General features: G+C 42.9%; 1 protein-coding gene across 6 annotated transcripts in view; it reads right to left on the bottom strand.

Annotated features, from left to right (window-relative positions):
- Positions 1 to 919: 919 nt before the first annotated feature.
- Positions 920 to 19,098, bottom strand: part of NRP1 (neuropilin 1) — a 137,144-nt gene continuing 118,965 nt past the window's right edge. For 4 of the 6 annotated variants that reach the window (XM_027595428.2, XM_027595429.2, XM_035721904.1 and 1 more), the window contains 6 exons: positions 18,486 to 18,545; positions 13,132 to 13,269; positions 8,954 to 9,228; positions 8,359 to 8,455; positions 5,931 to 5,981; positions 920 to 3,811 (listed from right to left, as the gene is read on the bottom strand). In XM_027595428.2, coding sequence (XP_027451229.1) covers positions 3,522 to 3,811; positions 5,931 to 5,981; positions 8,359 to 8,455; positions 8,954 to 9,228; positions 13,132 to 13,269; positions 18,486 to 18,545 — 911 coding nt within the window. In that variant the 3' untranslated portion in view covers positions 920 to 3,521. The remainder of the gene's footprint in view (positions 3,812 to 5,930; positions 5,982 to 8,358; positions 8,456 to 8,953; positions 9,229 to 13,131; positions 13,270 to 18,485; positions 18,546 to 19,098) is intronic. The other 2 variants (XM_027595432.2, XM_027595430.2) reach the window with 2 other exon arrangements.

The following is a 19,098-nucleotide window of genomic DNA, read 5'->3' as shown; positions in this document are numbered from 1 at the left end:
AGATTAATCCAGGTAAGACTCCTTGCAAGTCATCATGCTTTCTGGGAACATCCTGGAAGGCAGGTAAGAATTTAACTTCAGTGAAGTGATTACCCAGCTCTGTCTCTCTCTCTGACTCTTCTCTCTAAGCAGAAAGTTCTGAAAATCCCCTCAACAGGGAAAATATCCTATTCTTGGATAAATCTGGGAAGATGCAAAAGGCAAAAATGTCCAGAGAGAAGCAGGAATATTGAATCACTGCAAAGAGCTGTGCAGAGCAGCTTACTTTTCAAGAAGTTCCTATGCTTTCAAATTTCCCTACAATGGTAACGAAAGAATTATTGGTCTGTGGAGAGTAGAGTTTAGCCTAGGTCAATTTTGTTGGAGCAAGTTTTGTAAAGGGCCTTACTCAGCATGCTTTGGCTTAACACATCTGTTGCTTTGTTGTTGTTGCTGCTGCTGCTGTTGTTATTATTATTATTACTATTATTTTGGTCCCAGATGGAATTGGAATTTTTCCCAAGAACTACCAAACAGCCAGTTACAGTGCCATGCTCACCTTTGCCTTACGCCTACATTTAGCATCGGCACACACATAAACGCTATCAGTTTATTGTTTGTTTTCTGTACGAACAAAACTCACCAACAGGTATTTGTGAATTTCATTTAAAAAAGTGGAATAGCGATAGAGCATGTGACACAAGATTTGGGGTTGGAAACTTTGCACGTAGAAGGCTAAATTCTCTATTCCTTACCCTGACAGGGTCCAGTTTGGGTTGACTGTCTACTTTCAGGATATGTCTTCTTAATCTTCTCTCCTTACTAGGATATATTTTTTCAAAAAGAACTTTAAAAAATCTTGACAGTTATCCAGTGCTGGAATAATACCAATTTCTTTAACAATAACAAAGCTAATAGAATAAAAGCCATCAGCTGTGGGTATTTTATGAAAATGTTTAATTCAACTGTCTCTTTGGAATGTAGTAGTCATAGTTTGGGATTGAAGTTACAGTTCGGTTCTATGTGGTTTTTATGCTACTCAGTGTCTGAGAATACAAATGTCATTTAAAGTTAAGGCTTCGCTGTTCATTTTGAAACAACAATTTACAAGTGTCATATTGTCATAGAAAATAAAAATTTCTGTAAAAAAAATTTGCACAAAATTTGATGATGGTACAAAACATGAAGCAATCATATACCAGTAAAATGAAAACATTTTACTACAGAAAGTCTTATAGATTTCAATAAAGAAAAAATATGTTATTTTACACCTTTAAAAATTACGAAACAATCTAAAACAATATAAACTGAACATTTTGTAACACTGCCTTTACAAATTAATAACTTTATAAACATATAATTTTTAAATATATTTATCAGTGCAAGATACTTTAAAATTTAAAGTCGCAGTATCATTTTTCCTTGGCTAAGGACAACTTTAAGTCTGTTGCCTTAAAAAAAAAAAAAAAATCAGGTCTTACTTAGTGCTTTCATCCCAGTACGATCCTAACCACTGAATGAATGCCTCTGGGGATAAAAATCTATTCTTTTTTCATAGTGATCGATACTTTCCTGGAAACAAAAGGCATCCTTAATCCAATTAAACCAAGATGAATGGACTGACCCATCCATGATGCAAATGTGACTCCCACAGAAGTATCTGAACGGGACCCCACAGCAATGTAGGAAGGGAGGAAAATCTAAAAGTTCTTCTGTATGCCATGGCCTGGCAGGAACATTCTGAAAACAACCACAGCCTTCTTTGGATTAATTCACATGCTGCCTGATAAGATATTTACTTCTCTGTGCTGTTGTTCGAGGCTTCAGTCTTAACCAGCCCCATGGCAGGCTTTTTCTTTGTGAGCCACTGGAAGTTTCTAGATGTATTCATTCAAGTCTCTGTTTTTTCAGGGTTGCTCCTGAATGGACGTTTTTAAAGATTTGTTTTGACTCTACTCGTTTTCTTTCCCCGTCTTACCTTAAAATACTGCACCCCAGGCACCAGGATTTATAGTCACTTTCTTAAATTAACTGTTCTTTCTTCTACTTCCCTTGTCTGATTCAATAGCAAAACAAGCAGGTTCGCAAGGGTCATTTTGTAGATTTGGATGTGAAAATCTCATATTTTTGGATATTTGGAGAATTGTATTCAGTCTTTCCTTTTGGGTCTCATGTGAAAGCCAATTAGTATTACCTCTTCCCTCAGCTTATCACTCTTTCTATTAAATGCAAATGCTTCTATCACAGATCATTTTGATTGGAGCAGACAGACAAATGGCTTAAGGAAAAAAGATACTGTCACTTTAACCAGTTAACAAGAAAACCAAAGTTAGACTTTGGAGGGCAAAGTTAGGAATTTCCCTTATTTATTTATTTTTAAACATAAAGTCTAGCAAAATTGTTTGCCATTACCAGCAGGTTAAAGCTGCAAGTTTCTTTTCTGGACAATGGCAAATGCTTAAGTTCTAAGAGAGAAAAAAGACAGGGAGAGAGAGAGAGAAAGAGAGAGAGAGGAGAGAAAGTTTACATTTGAAAATACATTCCATATGAAAGACCAATAAGAGAGAATATTGCAGCTTTATACAAAAGGGTCAAGAGACATGAAATTGAACTACGGAAAAAAGCAGAGCAATTAAGCCACATTGCCAAATCTTCGGAGCCCTTGCCCTTCCGGGGGCGGGGGGCTGACATTTCACACTAAAATATACTTTCTTCTTAGTCAGTGGGCCACCAGGGTTTGATTAAAGAGTAGGGCTTTCACCAGCGAGAAACAGAGCGGGTCGTTAATGTAACACAATGAGAACCAGTACAAACAAAAAGGCACTTGAGAGGACATAGACTAGCCAGTGCCAAGGAGTTGTCGTTGCGGTTGCCAGCAGTGTTTGGTGATGGCACGGTTTCCTGTATGGAGTTCACAAGCACGAGGTTAATACAACACTGGAAAACATCAAGAAAATTTGACGGTATTGCTTTGTAAACAGAGCTGACACACGATACCGGTACTGAGGCGATACAGTACGTTCACATAAAACATCCTAATCCTTCTCTGCCTACGCACGACGCGGGCAATTATACACAAGTACGGCTTCAGGAGTCCACTGAAGGGCGGTTTTTCTATGAGATTCTGGGCACTGGGCTGCAGGTAGCATGTCCGTCAAAAGGGCCCCACTGAAGACACTTGGTGCCAGCATCTTGGATTTTGCACAGTTTCCGAAAAGAATCCATCAAAGGAAGAGGAGAGAGAAGGGGAGGGAGAGTCGAAATGAATTCTTAAGTCATTCATACTTGGTCTCAACACCAGCATTTGATTATTCAAATGAAACCAACAGAAAAAAGCTGACTGTACATGATTCCGATTGCGAACACGGCTAACTTGTTCCCGTCTGTCGGCCATACTCCTCGAAGCTCCTGAGAAAAGCCTGGCTCAGCGTCATCAACGCACTTCCCAGCCTGGACAGTGAGAGAGATCAACAGTTCCCCAGCACGCTCAAGTTCTCTCCTTCCACGTCAGTTCCCCGACTCGTCTTTGCCTCCGTCTGCCTTCAGGCCTCCGAATAAGTACTCTGTGGGTTCAGTTTGTCTTTTTTCAACTTCACGCCGTCCACGAGTTCGAAGTTATAGTTCTCCAGGGCAGACAAGTTTCTCTCTGACAGCCCATTGTGCCAACAGGCACAGTAGAGCACCACCCCGCACACGGCGCCCAGGAGGACACCCAGCGCGCTCATGGCTATGATGGTGATGAGGATGGGATCCAAGGTCTTTAGCACGTTGCCCGGCTTCCTGGAGATGTTCTCATCACCCTCTCCTGGGCCTTCGTAGCCGGGGGTGCTCCCTAGGGGAGAAGCAAAATGGGCCCCGTGAGCGCCACTAACATAACCGGACGAAAGCAGACAGAAGATCGGAAAAAAAGGAGACAAAAAGCGAATCACATGCTCTACGTCGGCCTGTCCTCTCTCAAGAGCCTGTGGGGGATTTCTAAGTGGGGTCTGGCTCGGCATCACCGGAAAACACCCACATTTGTGTTTGACTCGTTGCGAACTGAGGCATGGCAGGTGCTGTGATTCTGATACATAGCTTAGCACACGGAAACCACGGATTCTGGACAAACAGGGAGGGCTGGGTTCTAATCTAGTTCAGATTCTGCGCAGCCCGCCACCTGCACTAGATTATAATCTGTGTTTATAGTCCCTGGCTAGATACCAGCCAGGTCGTTAAAGCTTTGCAAGATGCTTAGTCACACATTCAGCTAGCGGGGGGATTTCACCCTGCCCTGTGCATTTGCCTGCTCCCCAAACCAGGCCCAAGGAGACCTTCCAAGCTGCCCTTTGTGTCGTGCCATCTCCAGTGTGTCCGGGCACGGGTTACACACGTGTTTGCTCCCCCACATGTAAAATCTTCCAGGAAAAACAGATTCCAACCCCTCCTTGTCCACCTTGGTTTCACTCAAGAAGGACAGATCTTCCAGAACAAAGTGGATGCTTGCTGCTGACATTTAAAATGGGTTATGGCTCAAAGCTAGAGAGTGTGTCTGTGTTGTGCTGAATAGAACACTTTTAATAATCAGCATCTTTGCAGCCTTGGTGGTTTCACGGGAGACAGTCACTCTGCTCTGCAGTTCAGTCACTGGGGAAATGTTTTCTTTAGAGTGGAACATGAGAAATTATTAACATGGGAGCTTTGAGCCTAATTACGTGGTACTAGAAACGAGACTAAAATGTTAATGCACAACATGCATAGTGTTTACTTAATGGTGTTCTGATCAACAAAGATTCCAATCAAAGAAAACTAAAAATATGAGATGCAAGTCCCTAAACAGGGGAAAACAAGCCTTGGGGCATATTAATATTCTCTCCCTTGAAACATTGTTTTGAAACAACCTCTAATAAAGTTTACATCTCAGTATGGGCTGCGTAACTAAGCTCAATGAGCCGCATGTTAATGTTATTAACAGCTTAGTACAGTGCCGTACTTATTTGTCTCTATCAAGTCCAACACTGACTATGGTGGGTCCACATTTCTACTGGCCACAGGTGCTGATGCTGACAGGCAGGACACAGAATTGCTGGCAGCAGCTGTGAGTGATGCTGGGGCAACTGTCCATCAACCCACAGGTGCTGGCTGGGAGGGGTGGAATCTTCTAGAAATAAAATAACATCAGGCAGGGCCCAACTCTGGTCAAATGTCCTGTATTTGATCACAAAGTAGTCAAGGAAAACACACATTTTCAGATTAATCGGTGTAAAGTCCAAGGCTACCACCCAATTAACTGGGCTACTGAAGGCAATTCCTGGTTTCAGCCTCCTCATCTGCAAAATGGGATCAGTCTGCATCACACAGCGTGCAAGATAACACCTGTAAAGTGCTTGGGGCATACTAACTCCTCAATAAATCCTTACCATCATCATCATCATCATCATCATCATCATCATCATCATCATCATCACTGTCTTCATTATGATGAAGACAGGGTTCCCATGGAGAGGAGGAGGGCCACAGATGGATCAAACACAACAGCTTATCACAAAAATTGGACTCTGGTCCTCAAAGATCATATCAGGATATCAACCAGACAAGAATTTAGGATGGTTTCAAATTACTGTATGAAAATCAGTGTCGGTCTTTGGGTAGGTCATGGGCTTCACTGGTTTCCTATTTCCATAGATGTAAAGGGAGAGTGTTTCACGTGGTCATCCTCTAGGTCCTCCTTCAGCTCAGACAGGACAGGGCCAGCGCGAGCACGCTCCCCTGGGGCCCCGGTGCTCCCCTAGATCTCCAGGCGGCTTAGAAGAGAGCCCTCTGTGACAAGAGTCCAATGCACAGCACCATGGGCAGAGATATTTATTTTATTTGAACCGCTTTGATCTACCAGTGCACTAGAGCTCCAGAAAGTTGCTTCATAAATATAATGAAAGCCATAGTAAATTTTTAATTGGCCAGCAAGATAAACTTACCTGTTTCATCAATTTTATTTTCTGGGTTCCTTTTATCCAGGTCGGCCGGTTCTGCCAAGTCAAACAAAATTGAAAGAGATATTTGAACTGCCAACAAAATCCAATACACACAAAGTACATAAACCCTTACAAACACACACACACACACACACACACACACACACACACACACACACACACACACACTGCCAGACTAATGGTTCTGCTGGATTTCCTTGGGAGTCTGTAGTGCAATCCAACCCCACCACATAACTGTAGAACAATGGAGAGGTGGTATCAAAGGACTAGGAAACTGATGTCACATCGAAATCCAGCAAGCACTGCTGTTAGCAGAGTGTTTTGTTTCAGAGGAAAAGAGTGGAGCGAATAGTTCTGGCAACTGGAGTGTGGGGGAAAGCTGACGGAAACAGGAAACAGTAATGGGGTTGTGCATAGGGCTACCATCTTGGGCTTTTGTAGAGAACTTCTTCCTAAATTTGATGAGGGCTAATTTGTTTTCCCAAATAGTATTACAGATAGTTTGTTTTTCCAAATAGTATAAATAGATATTACTAAATAGTATCCAAATAGTACTTGAGGCAAGAGACTGTGTTCTAGGTCTTACCTCCCCTCCCCAAATAATAATTATAAAATAATAATTATAGTAATAAAGTAAAATAAATGAGATCTCTGGGAGTAGAGTCCCAGTAGCCCACGTGGTTTTGAGGAGAGAGCAGGGAGTTTTAAGTACTTTATTCACTGCTATATTCCCAACATTTATAATAATGTCCAGAACAGAAAAGGTGCCTTAAAAATATTTGTTGCATAAATGTGTGGATAACTAATAAATAGTTGAAGTTTCATAGCATCCATAGCTAAATATTCAAGGATACATATTTGGTGACTCATACAATTATCTGAGGCATCTTTTTATCGGGACAGCAACATAGAGTATTTTGATGGTGCTTTAGTTGTGACTTTCCGAGTACAATGCCCAGCAACAACTACAGCCATGTGGACCAGTCCCATGAGAAGAAAAAGGCTCATCGAGTTGTCCTATCCCTCTATATATTCCCTGGAGCACTTGGATGCTGCCTTGCCTACAGTATGCAGTCTGCTAAAACTTGTTGAATTGGAATTAAATTTTCTTTCTTTGTTTTCGTTTATGGAGTTTGCTCGTACATTCTAAAAACCTCATTTTCATTTTGGGCTAGGAAAGCAGCGGCATTGTATACACTGTGTAACTACATGAAATACATATTTTCACAACAGTGTAGACCTGGGCGTGGGCAATCTGGAGCGTAATCTCAACCGACATCTTAAGTCTTATCATTTCCTGTGAAGATCGGCTAAGTGTGTGGCATTAAGTAGATTCCCTTACATAGTACGAAGAAGCAGATCCTTATTCACTGCTCTTTTTCCCCCAATTTCTTTAATCGACCATATCAAATTATTGCCACTTTAGGATTACATATGTTTGACATATTGTATAATAAAAGCTTTGTAAATTGCTGAGATGACCAAAAACCTATTACAGCCAACAGACCTTCTTTGTCTTAAATTTACCCAATAGGCTTATTCCATTTTGTTATAATTAACATCCTATTATATGATATATAGCAAAAGTTGAAGTGTAGCAAATGGAGCTTAAGACTAATTACTGTGCTATTACATTGCCATTAGTAATGCTATTTATAATTATACATCAAGAACCAGGGAATACGCATTGGTTTTCGACGTCAACTTTCATCCATATACCAGGCCAATACAAACCCGTAAACTCTGTAGTAGTAGGCAAGGTCTCAAAATTTCACTTATTCTTTTGAGTCATTTCTACTTTTAGGGTCAGAAACATCTACTTATTTGTAATAAAGCAAAGAATTATGGCTTCTATGATTCATGAACAATGTAATCTTAATTAAGTTCACTGTGCTCAAATTTTTCGAAGGCCTGCTGTTTTGTTTATACACCCAGATATCTGGAATTATCCAGATGTCTGAGTTTTCCACTTTTGATCAAAATGTTTTGGCATGGTATATATATATATATGTGTATATATATATATATAGCCTGTGAGCGGTGAGTCTTCTTTTTTCTTTCTTTCTTTCTTTTTCTTTCTTCTCTCTCTCTCTTTCTTTCTTTCTTTCTTTTTTCTTTTTTTTTCTTTCTTTTTTTTGGTGAGTCTTTCTTTTTAGCTATGATTTTTGGATTCCACATTATTTATGTGGTTTTGCAGGTACCAAGCAGACACTAAATGAATGAGGTTAGGGAATGGGGTAATTAAAGGTAAACCGACCTCGTTTTATGCCCTGTTGCAGCAAAATATGCGTTTCATATGATGTGCCCATATTGAAATTCTAGGTCTAAATGAGCAAGACAAAGACCCTTGCATGAAAATCTTCATGCTCTGGGCAAGCGTGTCCTGGTTTGTACAGCAGTTCATACTCACTTGCACAGTCCTCTTGGGAAATGTGGTTGTTAATACTAATGTCATCCACTGCAATCCCACCAAGATTTCCTTTTCCGATTTCGCCTTCAAAAATCACCTAACAAGATAAGATCATTTTCACAGTATTGAAATGTTCAGTCCCGAGTAGCAGTGTTTACAAATGCTTGTTCAGTTCAATCTATGGCACGTAAATTAAATTCATGAGATTTCACCGAAGCACGGGCTTTGCTCATCAATCTATATTAACTGCCTGGTGATGGCATAAAACTTCTCCTAACACTCTCTTTTTATAATTCAAAATTTAAAACTGAGGGGAGCAGCGAATAAAAAGGAATGTTCATTGTGACAGCCCAGAAATAGATTATAAAGTAGTATTCTCCCCTCTTTCACAGCAAAATGGTTCTATTCCTGTAAACTTAGAGACTGAAATATGCAACTGGGAGGATCATCGCTGAGGCAAAATCCCAGGTTTGGGAAACGCCTGAAATAATTGTTGGAATAATTCCCGCATCTCATTTACATAATTTCCAAAATACCATCCCCATCTCCCATGTCCCTGAAGGAGCTGTCCTCCTACCCAGGGAGGACATCACACCTGATAAAGTTTCAGAGACTTGTGGAGCAGGACCCGCCCTTCCTTCCAGTGGTCTCCTTGGTGCCCGATGGCCATCCAGACCAGCTGATCATACTCCTCTGGCTTCTGGTAGTGCAGCTTGACCCGCAGCGTGCCCACGTGCGAACCAGACATGTGATACCAGAAGGTCATGCAGTGGGCGGAGTTCTGGGAATAAACCACGGGGCTCACCAGACGAGCCACTTTGCCCTTCTGGTTTTCATCCGCCTGGGAATAGATGAAGTTGCCATCACCTGCTGTGACAAAAAACCAGGTTAGGGACAGTGGCCACATTCATGACTCCTCCATCTCTTCTTTTAAATTCCATGACTTGAACCTTCTCTCCAGGGCGGAGCACCAAGAACCCAAATATGCGGTGGAAAGGGAAGCGTGTGCGGTTTTGGGGGAACCTTTTTGGCACTTAAGGCTGTGCGCCAAGCCTCTGTGAGTGGGTGTTTGATGGGCAGAGGGCTGTGAAGCAGTACTAATTCGGGCACCCGGGATTTGGAAGGCATTGTCACGTGGCCATGGACGACACCTCCCATTGGCCTTTGCCTCGTTGGAAGCCCGTTGAAAGCAGAGGGGAAACCTATTTTCAGGCGACTTTAAACAGTTTCAGCAGCACAGATACGAACACTGACATGACATGGAATAATTTAGATGTTTCTTATTTATTGTTTGAGCTGGGTGATGATACTCTGGTTACTAATAACTGCTTGATAGTAATAAAGTTGCTGTGTTTTCCAAAATCATCTAGTAATCTTTTTCCCCACAAATTCAGATGATTTTTCCCTAGTTTATTTTTATGGCTTATAAATTCCTTACACGCACCTGAGAGTTTGAATCTCAGCTGCAAGCCCCACTTCTGTTTGATGTGGGCTTTTGCTTCAAGGAGAGGCAAGGTTGCATTTTTGAGGCTTATTAGAACGTGCCATTTTGGCAACGGAGATACTTGCCGAGCTGCAAGGACTTACTCTTGGCTTTGCTTTTAATTACCCCCAGTGGGAACATTTCCTCCTGCCACCACCTGGTCTACATACACAACTCATGTTTCACTGTTTGCTCTGCAAATAGAAATACCTACTCTAAGGCCTCACCTGATATAAGTGTGAATCTGATGCTCGGGCCTCAGTGAGCAGCGGGATGTTTTGTTTGCTGCCCAAGGGCTTTGCATGTTTGTGAGATACTTTTTCCCCGTGCACATGTGGGCACATTCTTGTGTCTTCTTGCCCGTGTCCACAGTTTCCCGGGAGAAGTGGGTGTGTCAGCAGGCAACTTGCTTCCCTCACTCACCTGGCTGCTTACACGACATTGCACCAAAACCCTCTTAAGAGAAGCAAGGGGTGGAATAATAAAAGGAGGGTGGAAATAAAACTCACAACTCTGGCGGCATGTTTGACGCGGTCTTTACGGAGCGCCCCCTGTGCCCACGTGGACCCAGTCACTCTTGGGGTTTGCTTTCTCCCACTACTTTACCAAGTGGTGGTTCCCTAACTGTGTGACAGCACCATCTCACTGAGGCGAGTCGGGTCTCAGTCCCCCAAGAGGGACAGGTGAAAAAGGCACCCGTCTTGCCTCTGTGCCCCATATCCCCATTCTTAGGGAAAAATACTGAAGTTGGAGATGCTGCAGAGAGGGGGGGCGCATCGATTGGAGCCCATGACGTTTATTCTGGCTCGTCAGAGAACAAGTGGGAGAAAGGAGGAGAAACCTGGACCTGGGTAGAGGGAGGAAGGCTGCCTGGGAAATCTCTCCTGGCCTCTGCCCTGACACCTCTGTGGTCTTTTAAAAACATGCTCATGTCACTGCTCTGCTCGAAGCTTCTCAGTGGCTCCTCAAGACCGTTAGCCTAGCCACACTCCTTTACGGGGCACCCCTGCCATATAGCTAACGGCCTCACAGAGAAGCCTGTCCCCCCACACCACCTGCGAGCTCTCCTCCGTGCCTGCACATGCCAATCCTAGCCCAGACTCTCTGGGACAGGACTGCTTTCTCTGAGCCCCCATGTTATCTCTCCCATCGCCGCTCACCCTCCACCTGGGGCCCCCTCACCCCCTGCGTGGTAATCATCTCCCGCCTTGTGCAAGGAGACCCGTGAGCTCCTCAGGGGCAGAGCCCCCCCTCCTTTATTCTCGCATCTCCAGTGCCTGGTGCAGCATCTACCAAGTAATAGGGCTCCTCAAATAACACTTGTTCGACAAACCAGGGAAGATGCTGGGTTTCAGGAATTCTCTGTAAGGAGGTACATCGCCTCCCTCTTAGAAGTCAAATGCAGAAAACCAAGTGGGATTCCTTCCAATAAATTCCAAATTGAACAGCAGGATATTTTACCTAGATTGTGTTAATTTAAAGAAATCTCCTGATTTGCAAATTGCAGAATATCGTCTAATGTCCGTCTGTGTGCATGTGGGCTGCTCTTTTCATCTACTTTTTTTTTTTTTTGTTAACAAGTTCCTGCCTTTCAGATGTCGGGCTCACTCCCCCTCTCTCGGCAAATGCTTGTGTTTCCAGGGCTGTAGAGGCTTTTTCCGTCAGAGCAGACCTGGCACCACAGCAAAGTAAATTTGGGTGTCTGGGAGAACAAAAGAGACAAATCCTTCTGAAGGAATCACACTTCTCAGCTGTTACTCTAAGACAAGCCCCCCTTTTCTGATACTCCAACGCATAAAGGGTTGATATTTTTCCTTTCAGGGGTTTTATCACAGTTTTGGGTCAGGAACTCTGTCTTCATTTTCTCAATTAGCACTTTACTTCTGCAAGCCTTTTAGCTTTTGTCTCTGGCTAACATAGCTTTTAACCTCCTTTGAATGTCAGATCCTACTGAGTCATTTTGCTTCACTTTGCATCAATTTTTCCACCATTACTGCCTTCATTTCAGCTAATTGCATTTGGTTAATTTGATGCCATTTATATGTACAGTGCCATTTACAGTCAAAGTATTTTAAGTTTTCTAAAACTGCTTGTCTTAAGATTCAATTGAAAGTGTCTCAGAATTGAAGGAGTCCAATTTTATCCAATTTCCTTGTCATTCTCATTAGGCAAAGAGGTAGCTGTGGTGGAAGGAGGCCAATTCAACCTACTTAATGGTTATATTCACTGGGAGAAAAAAAGTAATGACAAAATGGGAAAGGCATGAAGTGCCCTCTGCCCACCCATTGGCCCACTGACCCACTCATCCAAAGCCCCAGCATGGGGGAATTTTGTTTAATGAGGTTTCTCAGCATCAGCAAATGGCCCTCTAGTGTATCATTTGGGAAGCTGCCTCTTGAGCAAATAGTCCCTTAAGTTTCACTGCGTCAGGGAGACGTCGGTCGGCTGAGTGTTTGTGGTGAGTGTGTGGGAGCGTGTGTATGTGTGGGCGTTGTAAGGACAACCGCCGGATCTTCATGCGGCACCTGAAGCTGGATGACAAAATGACTAAGGGGAAGGCAGGATGGCAGTGGATAAAGAGTTCACTGGAGTGGCAGTCAGCCCCCAGTGACCCCCAGCCCATCCCTCTGCCACTAATTAATCCCAGCAGGAAAGTAAGACAGGAGGCGGGGCAGGATGGGGTGAGGTTTCCACCTGCTCAGAAAAAAAATGGGCCAGATTTACAATCTTCCTCAAATGAATAAGAATCCCACCCCAACTTGTTCCACTTCAACTTCAAGGCTCAAGAGAGAGCGAGCAGGAGGCTCACTTACTGGTTCTTTAGCTGCAAAATAAATGAGATGACCTATGCCCAGATTTGCTTCAAAATAATCCAGAGTCAGGGGTGCTAGAGATAAAGTAAGAGTCCTGTGACTCGGTGCTTGTTGAAGCTGGGTTATATGCATACAGGGTTCATGTCACTAAGCCTTCTCTGCTTTTGAATGTATTTGAAATTTCCAGGAAAACGGTTCGGGAAAAGTATAAAACAGGTACTTATTCACACATCTTTGCCCAGTTTGCTATTTTTCCAAGAGGCAATCAGTTGCCAGATTTAATCAGGCGCTCTCTGCTACCAGGCGTCGGAGCACCTCTTCTAGGAAAGGGGATCTTGGTAATTCCAGGAAATGAAAGCACGAAGTGAATGCTCGGGAGTGTTTTCTAACATCCCTAATCTCACAGACCCCAGAAACCCTCCACAATAACACCCTCTCTAATTTAAAGCAATGAGGCCGCAGTGAACTCTCCGTTACCTGTGTGATCCTGAATGGGTCCGGTTTTGCTGGTCAACACACTCCACTTGAGCTGCACGTGATTGTCGTGTTCCCAGTGACAGAATGTCTTGTGAGAACCCCAGCCAAATTCACAGTTAAAACCATATGTTGGAAACTCTTCAGTGGGTGGAAAGGAAAAATAGAGACAAGCAGAGAAAGACAAATTTAATCATTTAGGTCAGAAAGGCCCTTAATTTGCTCACAAAAGGCACGATTTATATAACTTAAAGTCTGTTTGAAAATTCTGGGAAAGCCTCAAAACCCAGGATTACCAGGAAACACAAAAGACTGCATGGAGATGTCAAAATGTTTGCAAAATCACGTTTCGGATTTTTTTTTTTTTTTTTATCCAGCTTTAAAAAGATTATGGACTGCCTGTCAAATTGGTTTTACATAAAATTTCCAGGAAGGTTACTTTCCAAGGCAGATGTATTACATCTATAACATTCTCCCTATGCCCATGATATTTAATATGAAAGATATTCTGTTCTTGAGAATGAATCATATACATTGTTATCCACCAATGAGAAGAATCTTAAGTACAGATTGACCTGTGAACCTCAAAAGTGAAGAAATGTGACTTGGCTGGATGTCTCATTCTGGAGGCTCTCTGTATTCTTAGCACACTGGGTAACACTTCAGGTTTTTATGTCAAATCTCTGAAGCTTTTCTTAAGGTTATTTAGTGTGCTTTGTATCAGGTCAATTAATTTCAAGTGTAAGTTTCTGCTTTTTTAGTGAATTTTAAAATTTGCATGTAAATTAAAACCTCCATGCAAGTTCACATAGAGCCAAAGCATTTTTAAAGAGCTGTCCACTTAAAAGTTCAAAAAAATGTTTCCTTTCAATTTGAAAAGAAAATATGAATGGATTCTCAGGAATGATCTGTCTTGTGCGTTCTGCAAGGTGCTATTCGACTGTCGTCTTTTTAAGCCTCTATAGCTTTATTTTTCACTCCCCCCCCTTTTTTTTTAAGAAATAGCTTAACTTTTTAAGTATGAAAGAAATGAAATCATTGTGGCTTGGAATTTGTTTCTGGTAATCTGAAGCTAATAATTAAAATAATCTTAAAGATAAAATTCTCATGCTTCAGTCAGTCCTCCTCCTCTCCCCATATAAAATTAAACACACAAAGCAGCTGTTTTCTCTAATGAAGGGAGGTCACTGCTTCTCATTGAGTTTAGGTAGTCCACAAGATGGCAGCATTGAAACGGAGAGAAAGGTGCCTAGGGCATCTTGCCAGTTGATCTTGAACATGTCTCAAAACCATTCATGTGTACAATAAGGGAAGTATAGTATCGTACACTGTATTAGGGTCAGGCTGAGATCCGATCTTGTTTTGATCTTTTCTTTAACTTTGTCCGTGTTTAACACGACAGGGCTTGCTTGCGCTCTTCTGGGAGCCTGGTCGCCGCCATGGCCCCCTCCCCCGCTTTAACAATGGAAGTCAGGATTTTTATGGGAAGATTCATTGAATAGATAAGGATGACTTACTTTGCATGTTTCGTTTCCAAGGAATCCTTTGCAAATGCTAATGTAGAGTTTTGGAAGGAATGCACCATATGCATTGTCAAAATGGAGCAGGATGGATTCCCCTTCTGGTGACAATAAGACCTCCCAAAGGGCGCTCAGAGCTAGTTTGGGAAAGTCACTCTAGCAAGCCCCATGATGTGTCTAAGGCGCGTACTTTCGGTGAGTGCAGAAGGGCTGTATTTCACAGCTATGGTGTCACCGGAGAGATATATTTCATGTCTTGTTTATCGTAACCATGAAATAGGGCTTCTTAAAGTATGAGAAACTCTCTTCCAAAATTTACCACACTTTTGAGCAGCAAGATTGAATTATGCAGATGAACTACAGTCAATTGAACAGTGACTGAATGGTTGAGCAACCTTGGATGTCAGCACCCACGAACCTGGAATGTACTGTTGCATAATCTCCTGTTAGAAAGTGTTAATATTGGAAAATGTTAATATGTGTGTGGTTTTGGGTTTCCTCCTTAAAATGTAGTTTGTAAGATGTGCACATGCAGGAGGGCAGCCAGCCATTACAGCACAAACATTTCTGCTTGTATTTCTGGCTAATAGATTAAATTTATCGTATAGTATAGAAACCACACCATGCATTATTTTGGCTCTTAATATTCTGGTGATATCATAAAATCTATGAGTTTGGATGTGTTGCTAATGACCAGGACATAGGACAGCCTTGTTTGAGAGGAGGGCTCAAGCATTTCTGCAGCTGGCCTGAGTGACGGTCCACGTTGATCTTCTCATGTGTTCTCCGATCCTATGACTGTAACAAGGGGATCTGCTCTAACCTTTTGTGTTTTACTACCCTTTCATCTTCTTGTCCCAATCATATAATCTACGGCAATCTTGTTAATTTAAAAGAACTATTCTTTTTTTTTTAACCCATGCATATGGTGGGGGAGGAGTGTGGAGCGAGATGTTGACAGTTCAGGGCTGGCCAGGAAGGCTATGAGACACGTAAAACACACACAAACATTTATGGGCAGGAGAAAGAAAGAAAGAGAGACAGAGAGGAAGAAAGAAGGAGAGAGGCAAAAGGGAAAAGAGGAGAGAGAAAGAGAAAAAAAGCAAACCGAGGAATGAAGTAAGTATAGAGGACTAGTGACCTTTCAGTCTTCAAAATATTACCCAGGCCCTGTGGCTGCACAATTCTCATTAAATTCATTGGGAATAATCTGGCTAAATCCCTTCTTGGCTCTTAAAAATAGCAGGAAACAATATTCTGAACTTAAAACAAATTTATAGCCGCTGTGCGCCGGCCCCAGCTGCGCTTGTGGAAACTATCTTGCCCGCATTTGAATCATTAGCACCGTATATGCACAAGGATTTAATTTTGGAACCTGGTATTCAAAACTTCTTTTGAGGATGTTAACTAGCTTACTCTCGGACTGGTCTTTCAGTCCAAATAAATGGAGATGCTTAGGTCCATGCAATCATGGGTTACGAATCAACCCTGAGCTGCTCTAGGAGTGTTTGAAGATCCTCAGAGCGTGAGACCTTTCAGCAGGGGGAGTTGGCTGGAAAATGCAGGGTTTCTCCTCATTTTCTGGCAGAGCATTAATAGGGTTTGATGCATCTGATCACAACCCAGACAGTATATGAGTATTATAGGCCCACTGAGCTTATGACATTGATAAGAATCCTCAAAAGTGAAATCTTAAGACTCTACTTGAGTCTATAATGGCTTCAGCAAAATCAGATTAGATGAAAGTTTAGGGGTCCAGTTTGTTGCTTGTAAATATGCCTAAAGAATCTGAAACCCGCAGAACAGCATGGATCAAACTATCAGAGAGGTGGGTCCCACCCTGGGTGAACAGCTCAAAGTTAGGCTTAACCTCGGACTTGAAACACACGCAGGGCCGCGGGAACTGCTCTGAACACTGGCTTAGCCAGATGGTGACAATGAACAGAGCTCCTCAAAGAAGGTCAGACGGTCCATTATCCACAAAGACTGGGAGACAGATTCATGACTCAGGCAATGAAAAAACGAGAAACCAGGGTGATTTGGAAAGGACTCTGGGCTGACCGTGGAACTCAAAACCGGAGCAGACCCCTTCTATCAGTAAGCTTTGTGGTTTGACATGAACTGATTCAGATGGTGGTGGCCATAGGTCTTCCTGATTTGGGATCTGTCCATCTGCATTCTGACCACAGTACACCCCACAGGATGGCTGGTCCTTGAACTCACACACAAACCACATGTGTTCACGAAGTCATTGCTGACTTTCAACGTCCAGGGGGAATTATCCTACTTTGGAATCTGGTGTATACCTTTCTCTTGTCTCCAGAGCTGTTGCTCAACTTTCATTTTTTCAATGATCCCTAGCTCTTTTGATAGGCAAGAAGAGAGAAGAGATGAGACAAATTCGCTGGCAACTTTAGAGGGGTTTTAATGAACTCTCTGGCAAGAGAAAAAACTAACAGAGCAGTTAACACGTTTGTTAGGTTACTAGAACTTCAGTTTGTCACCTCAGCCCTCTTCCTTACTACAGAGGGTCCCAGAGAGCCAGCCAGTGGGTACTCCACAGAGAACCACCTGAGAAGGCCCAGGACCCTCAGGGAAGGCAGGAAGTGTGCGAGAGGCCGGACTCCTGAGGGTCCATGCGGGGTGATGGTGCAACCCTGAAGGCCATATCTTAGACCTCAGAAAGAGTATCATTTGGACTACAGTGTTTTCTGAATTTAGGGGAACAGATATTCTTCTGTTTCACCTTTTGGTAGCTGGGGGTGTTTGAACTGTGGGGTCACAGGAATTCTGTCAACTTGAGCCCACCACAGGGAAACTCAGGGTTAAGTTCAACCATAGAGAAGTTTGTTTTGCAGTTTAATCAGGTCAACGGTGACAGCATCCTTTAAGGAAGCATACTAATTAGAGTAGCCCTTTCTACTTTCTGCCTCGCTGGGTGGTGTCATACTGTTGAGGAAACATTGATATACACCACACGCCCCATTAATAAATGACTGTGGAGGCCAAGGCTCAGTGAGCTTCGATAAAGGAAATGGGAGAAGCTGGAAAACTGACCTGTTCACCCTACTCTAATGATTAACTTTAAAGTATTTAAAACCTCTGATTGCTTGCACTGACAATTTCCCTTCGTGTGTGTCTGTGGGGAAGAATTTTACCGAATACTAACAAAATACAAAAGGCGGGGGAGGCTGCCATTTAACTGCGGCCAGCCCGTGGTAAACAGCAAGCCACGGGTTTGAAAAGTCATTAGGCTTTTTTTTAACAAAAGGATGCGGAGGTGCTGCTCCCCAGGGCACCACTCTCCCCGCGCACAATCGCAGTCGTGGTTTCCGTACCCCATTTCGTGGCACGCCCACTGGAAATGCTGTTGTCAAACTGCCAACTCCGTGGCAGGCAAAACTGACAAACTTTGCCTGTCTCGGTTTTGCAGAATTGTGATGAAAATAAATAGTCAGGCTGCTGCCTGTGAGCTTTCCTTCTCTCAGAGTTTGCAAACACAGTCCGTGTCCTAGATGTGCTGCGTTAAACAAAGTATGTTACCCAGTTCCTTCCTCCGAGAGCTGGGATTGTCACCATTTGGCAATTACTGATGGAGAAGGAAACCTCACTCCCTGCTGCATATACATGTGGATGAAAGGAAAGCAATATTTATGGCTCATGCTTGGAGACCAGATGCTGCGTGGCATCTCTCTTCTAGGACTTTGAGAGAAACTGAAATCGAGAAGTGTGGCAATGCGCTACTTGGGGGTGGGGGGTGGAGAGACGCACGTGAAATCTACCCCATATTCTGTTTTTTGTTGTTGGTGGTGGTGGTTTTTTTTTTTTTTTTGATACCTGATTGTATGGTGCTGTCTATTATGGTTGGCTTTTCTGTGGCCAGCACAGTGGTACCGCCTGAAAAACAAACAAACAAACAAAACAGTAACATACAAAAATCAGAAAAAGGAAGCATTGTGGATAAAACACAGTAAAGAAATGCTGTATGCTGACGTACATCTGTTGGAGGCAAACATTCTCCATAGAATATCCTTCCTTTAATTCCACCTGTGGTAATCGTTTTACTTAGATTTCGCCCACCACAAGATCAAGCGCAAATAAACCACGATTTTTTACTCAACACATGTATTCCTAAAAGCATCCAGGCGGTATGGAAAGTCTGAGACTTCCTTCCAAGGGCATTCCCTGATTCCCAGGTTAAGCGTGCTACCCAACTGTACCCATGAAAAGCAGAAGCCTCCACACATCCTCAGTGACTTGGGAATTGAACTAGACCTGGGCCTCTGAGCTTCAAATAGTTTCCCAAGGTCTCAGATTCACACTCAGGACTGCTCCCCACAATCTATTTTAAAAACTGAAGGTTTAAGTGGGTGGTAGCAGTTCCTCCTTTCTTTAGCTGCTTGAAGTTGTTTGCTTTTCCCAAGGACAAATATTCTGCCCAGCATGTGAT

This window comes from Zalophus californianus, chromosome 9 (assembly GCF_009762305.2).
Source record: "Zalophus californianus isolate mZalCal1 chromosome 9, mZalCal1.pri.v2, whole genome shotgun sequence".
Taxonomy (NCBI): domain Eukaryota; kingdom Metazoa; phylum Chordata; class Mammalia; order Carnivora; family Otariidae; genus Zalophus; species Zalophus californianus.
This window is presented reverse-complemented; position numbering and strand designations above follow the sequence as displayed.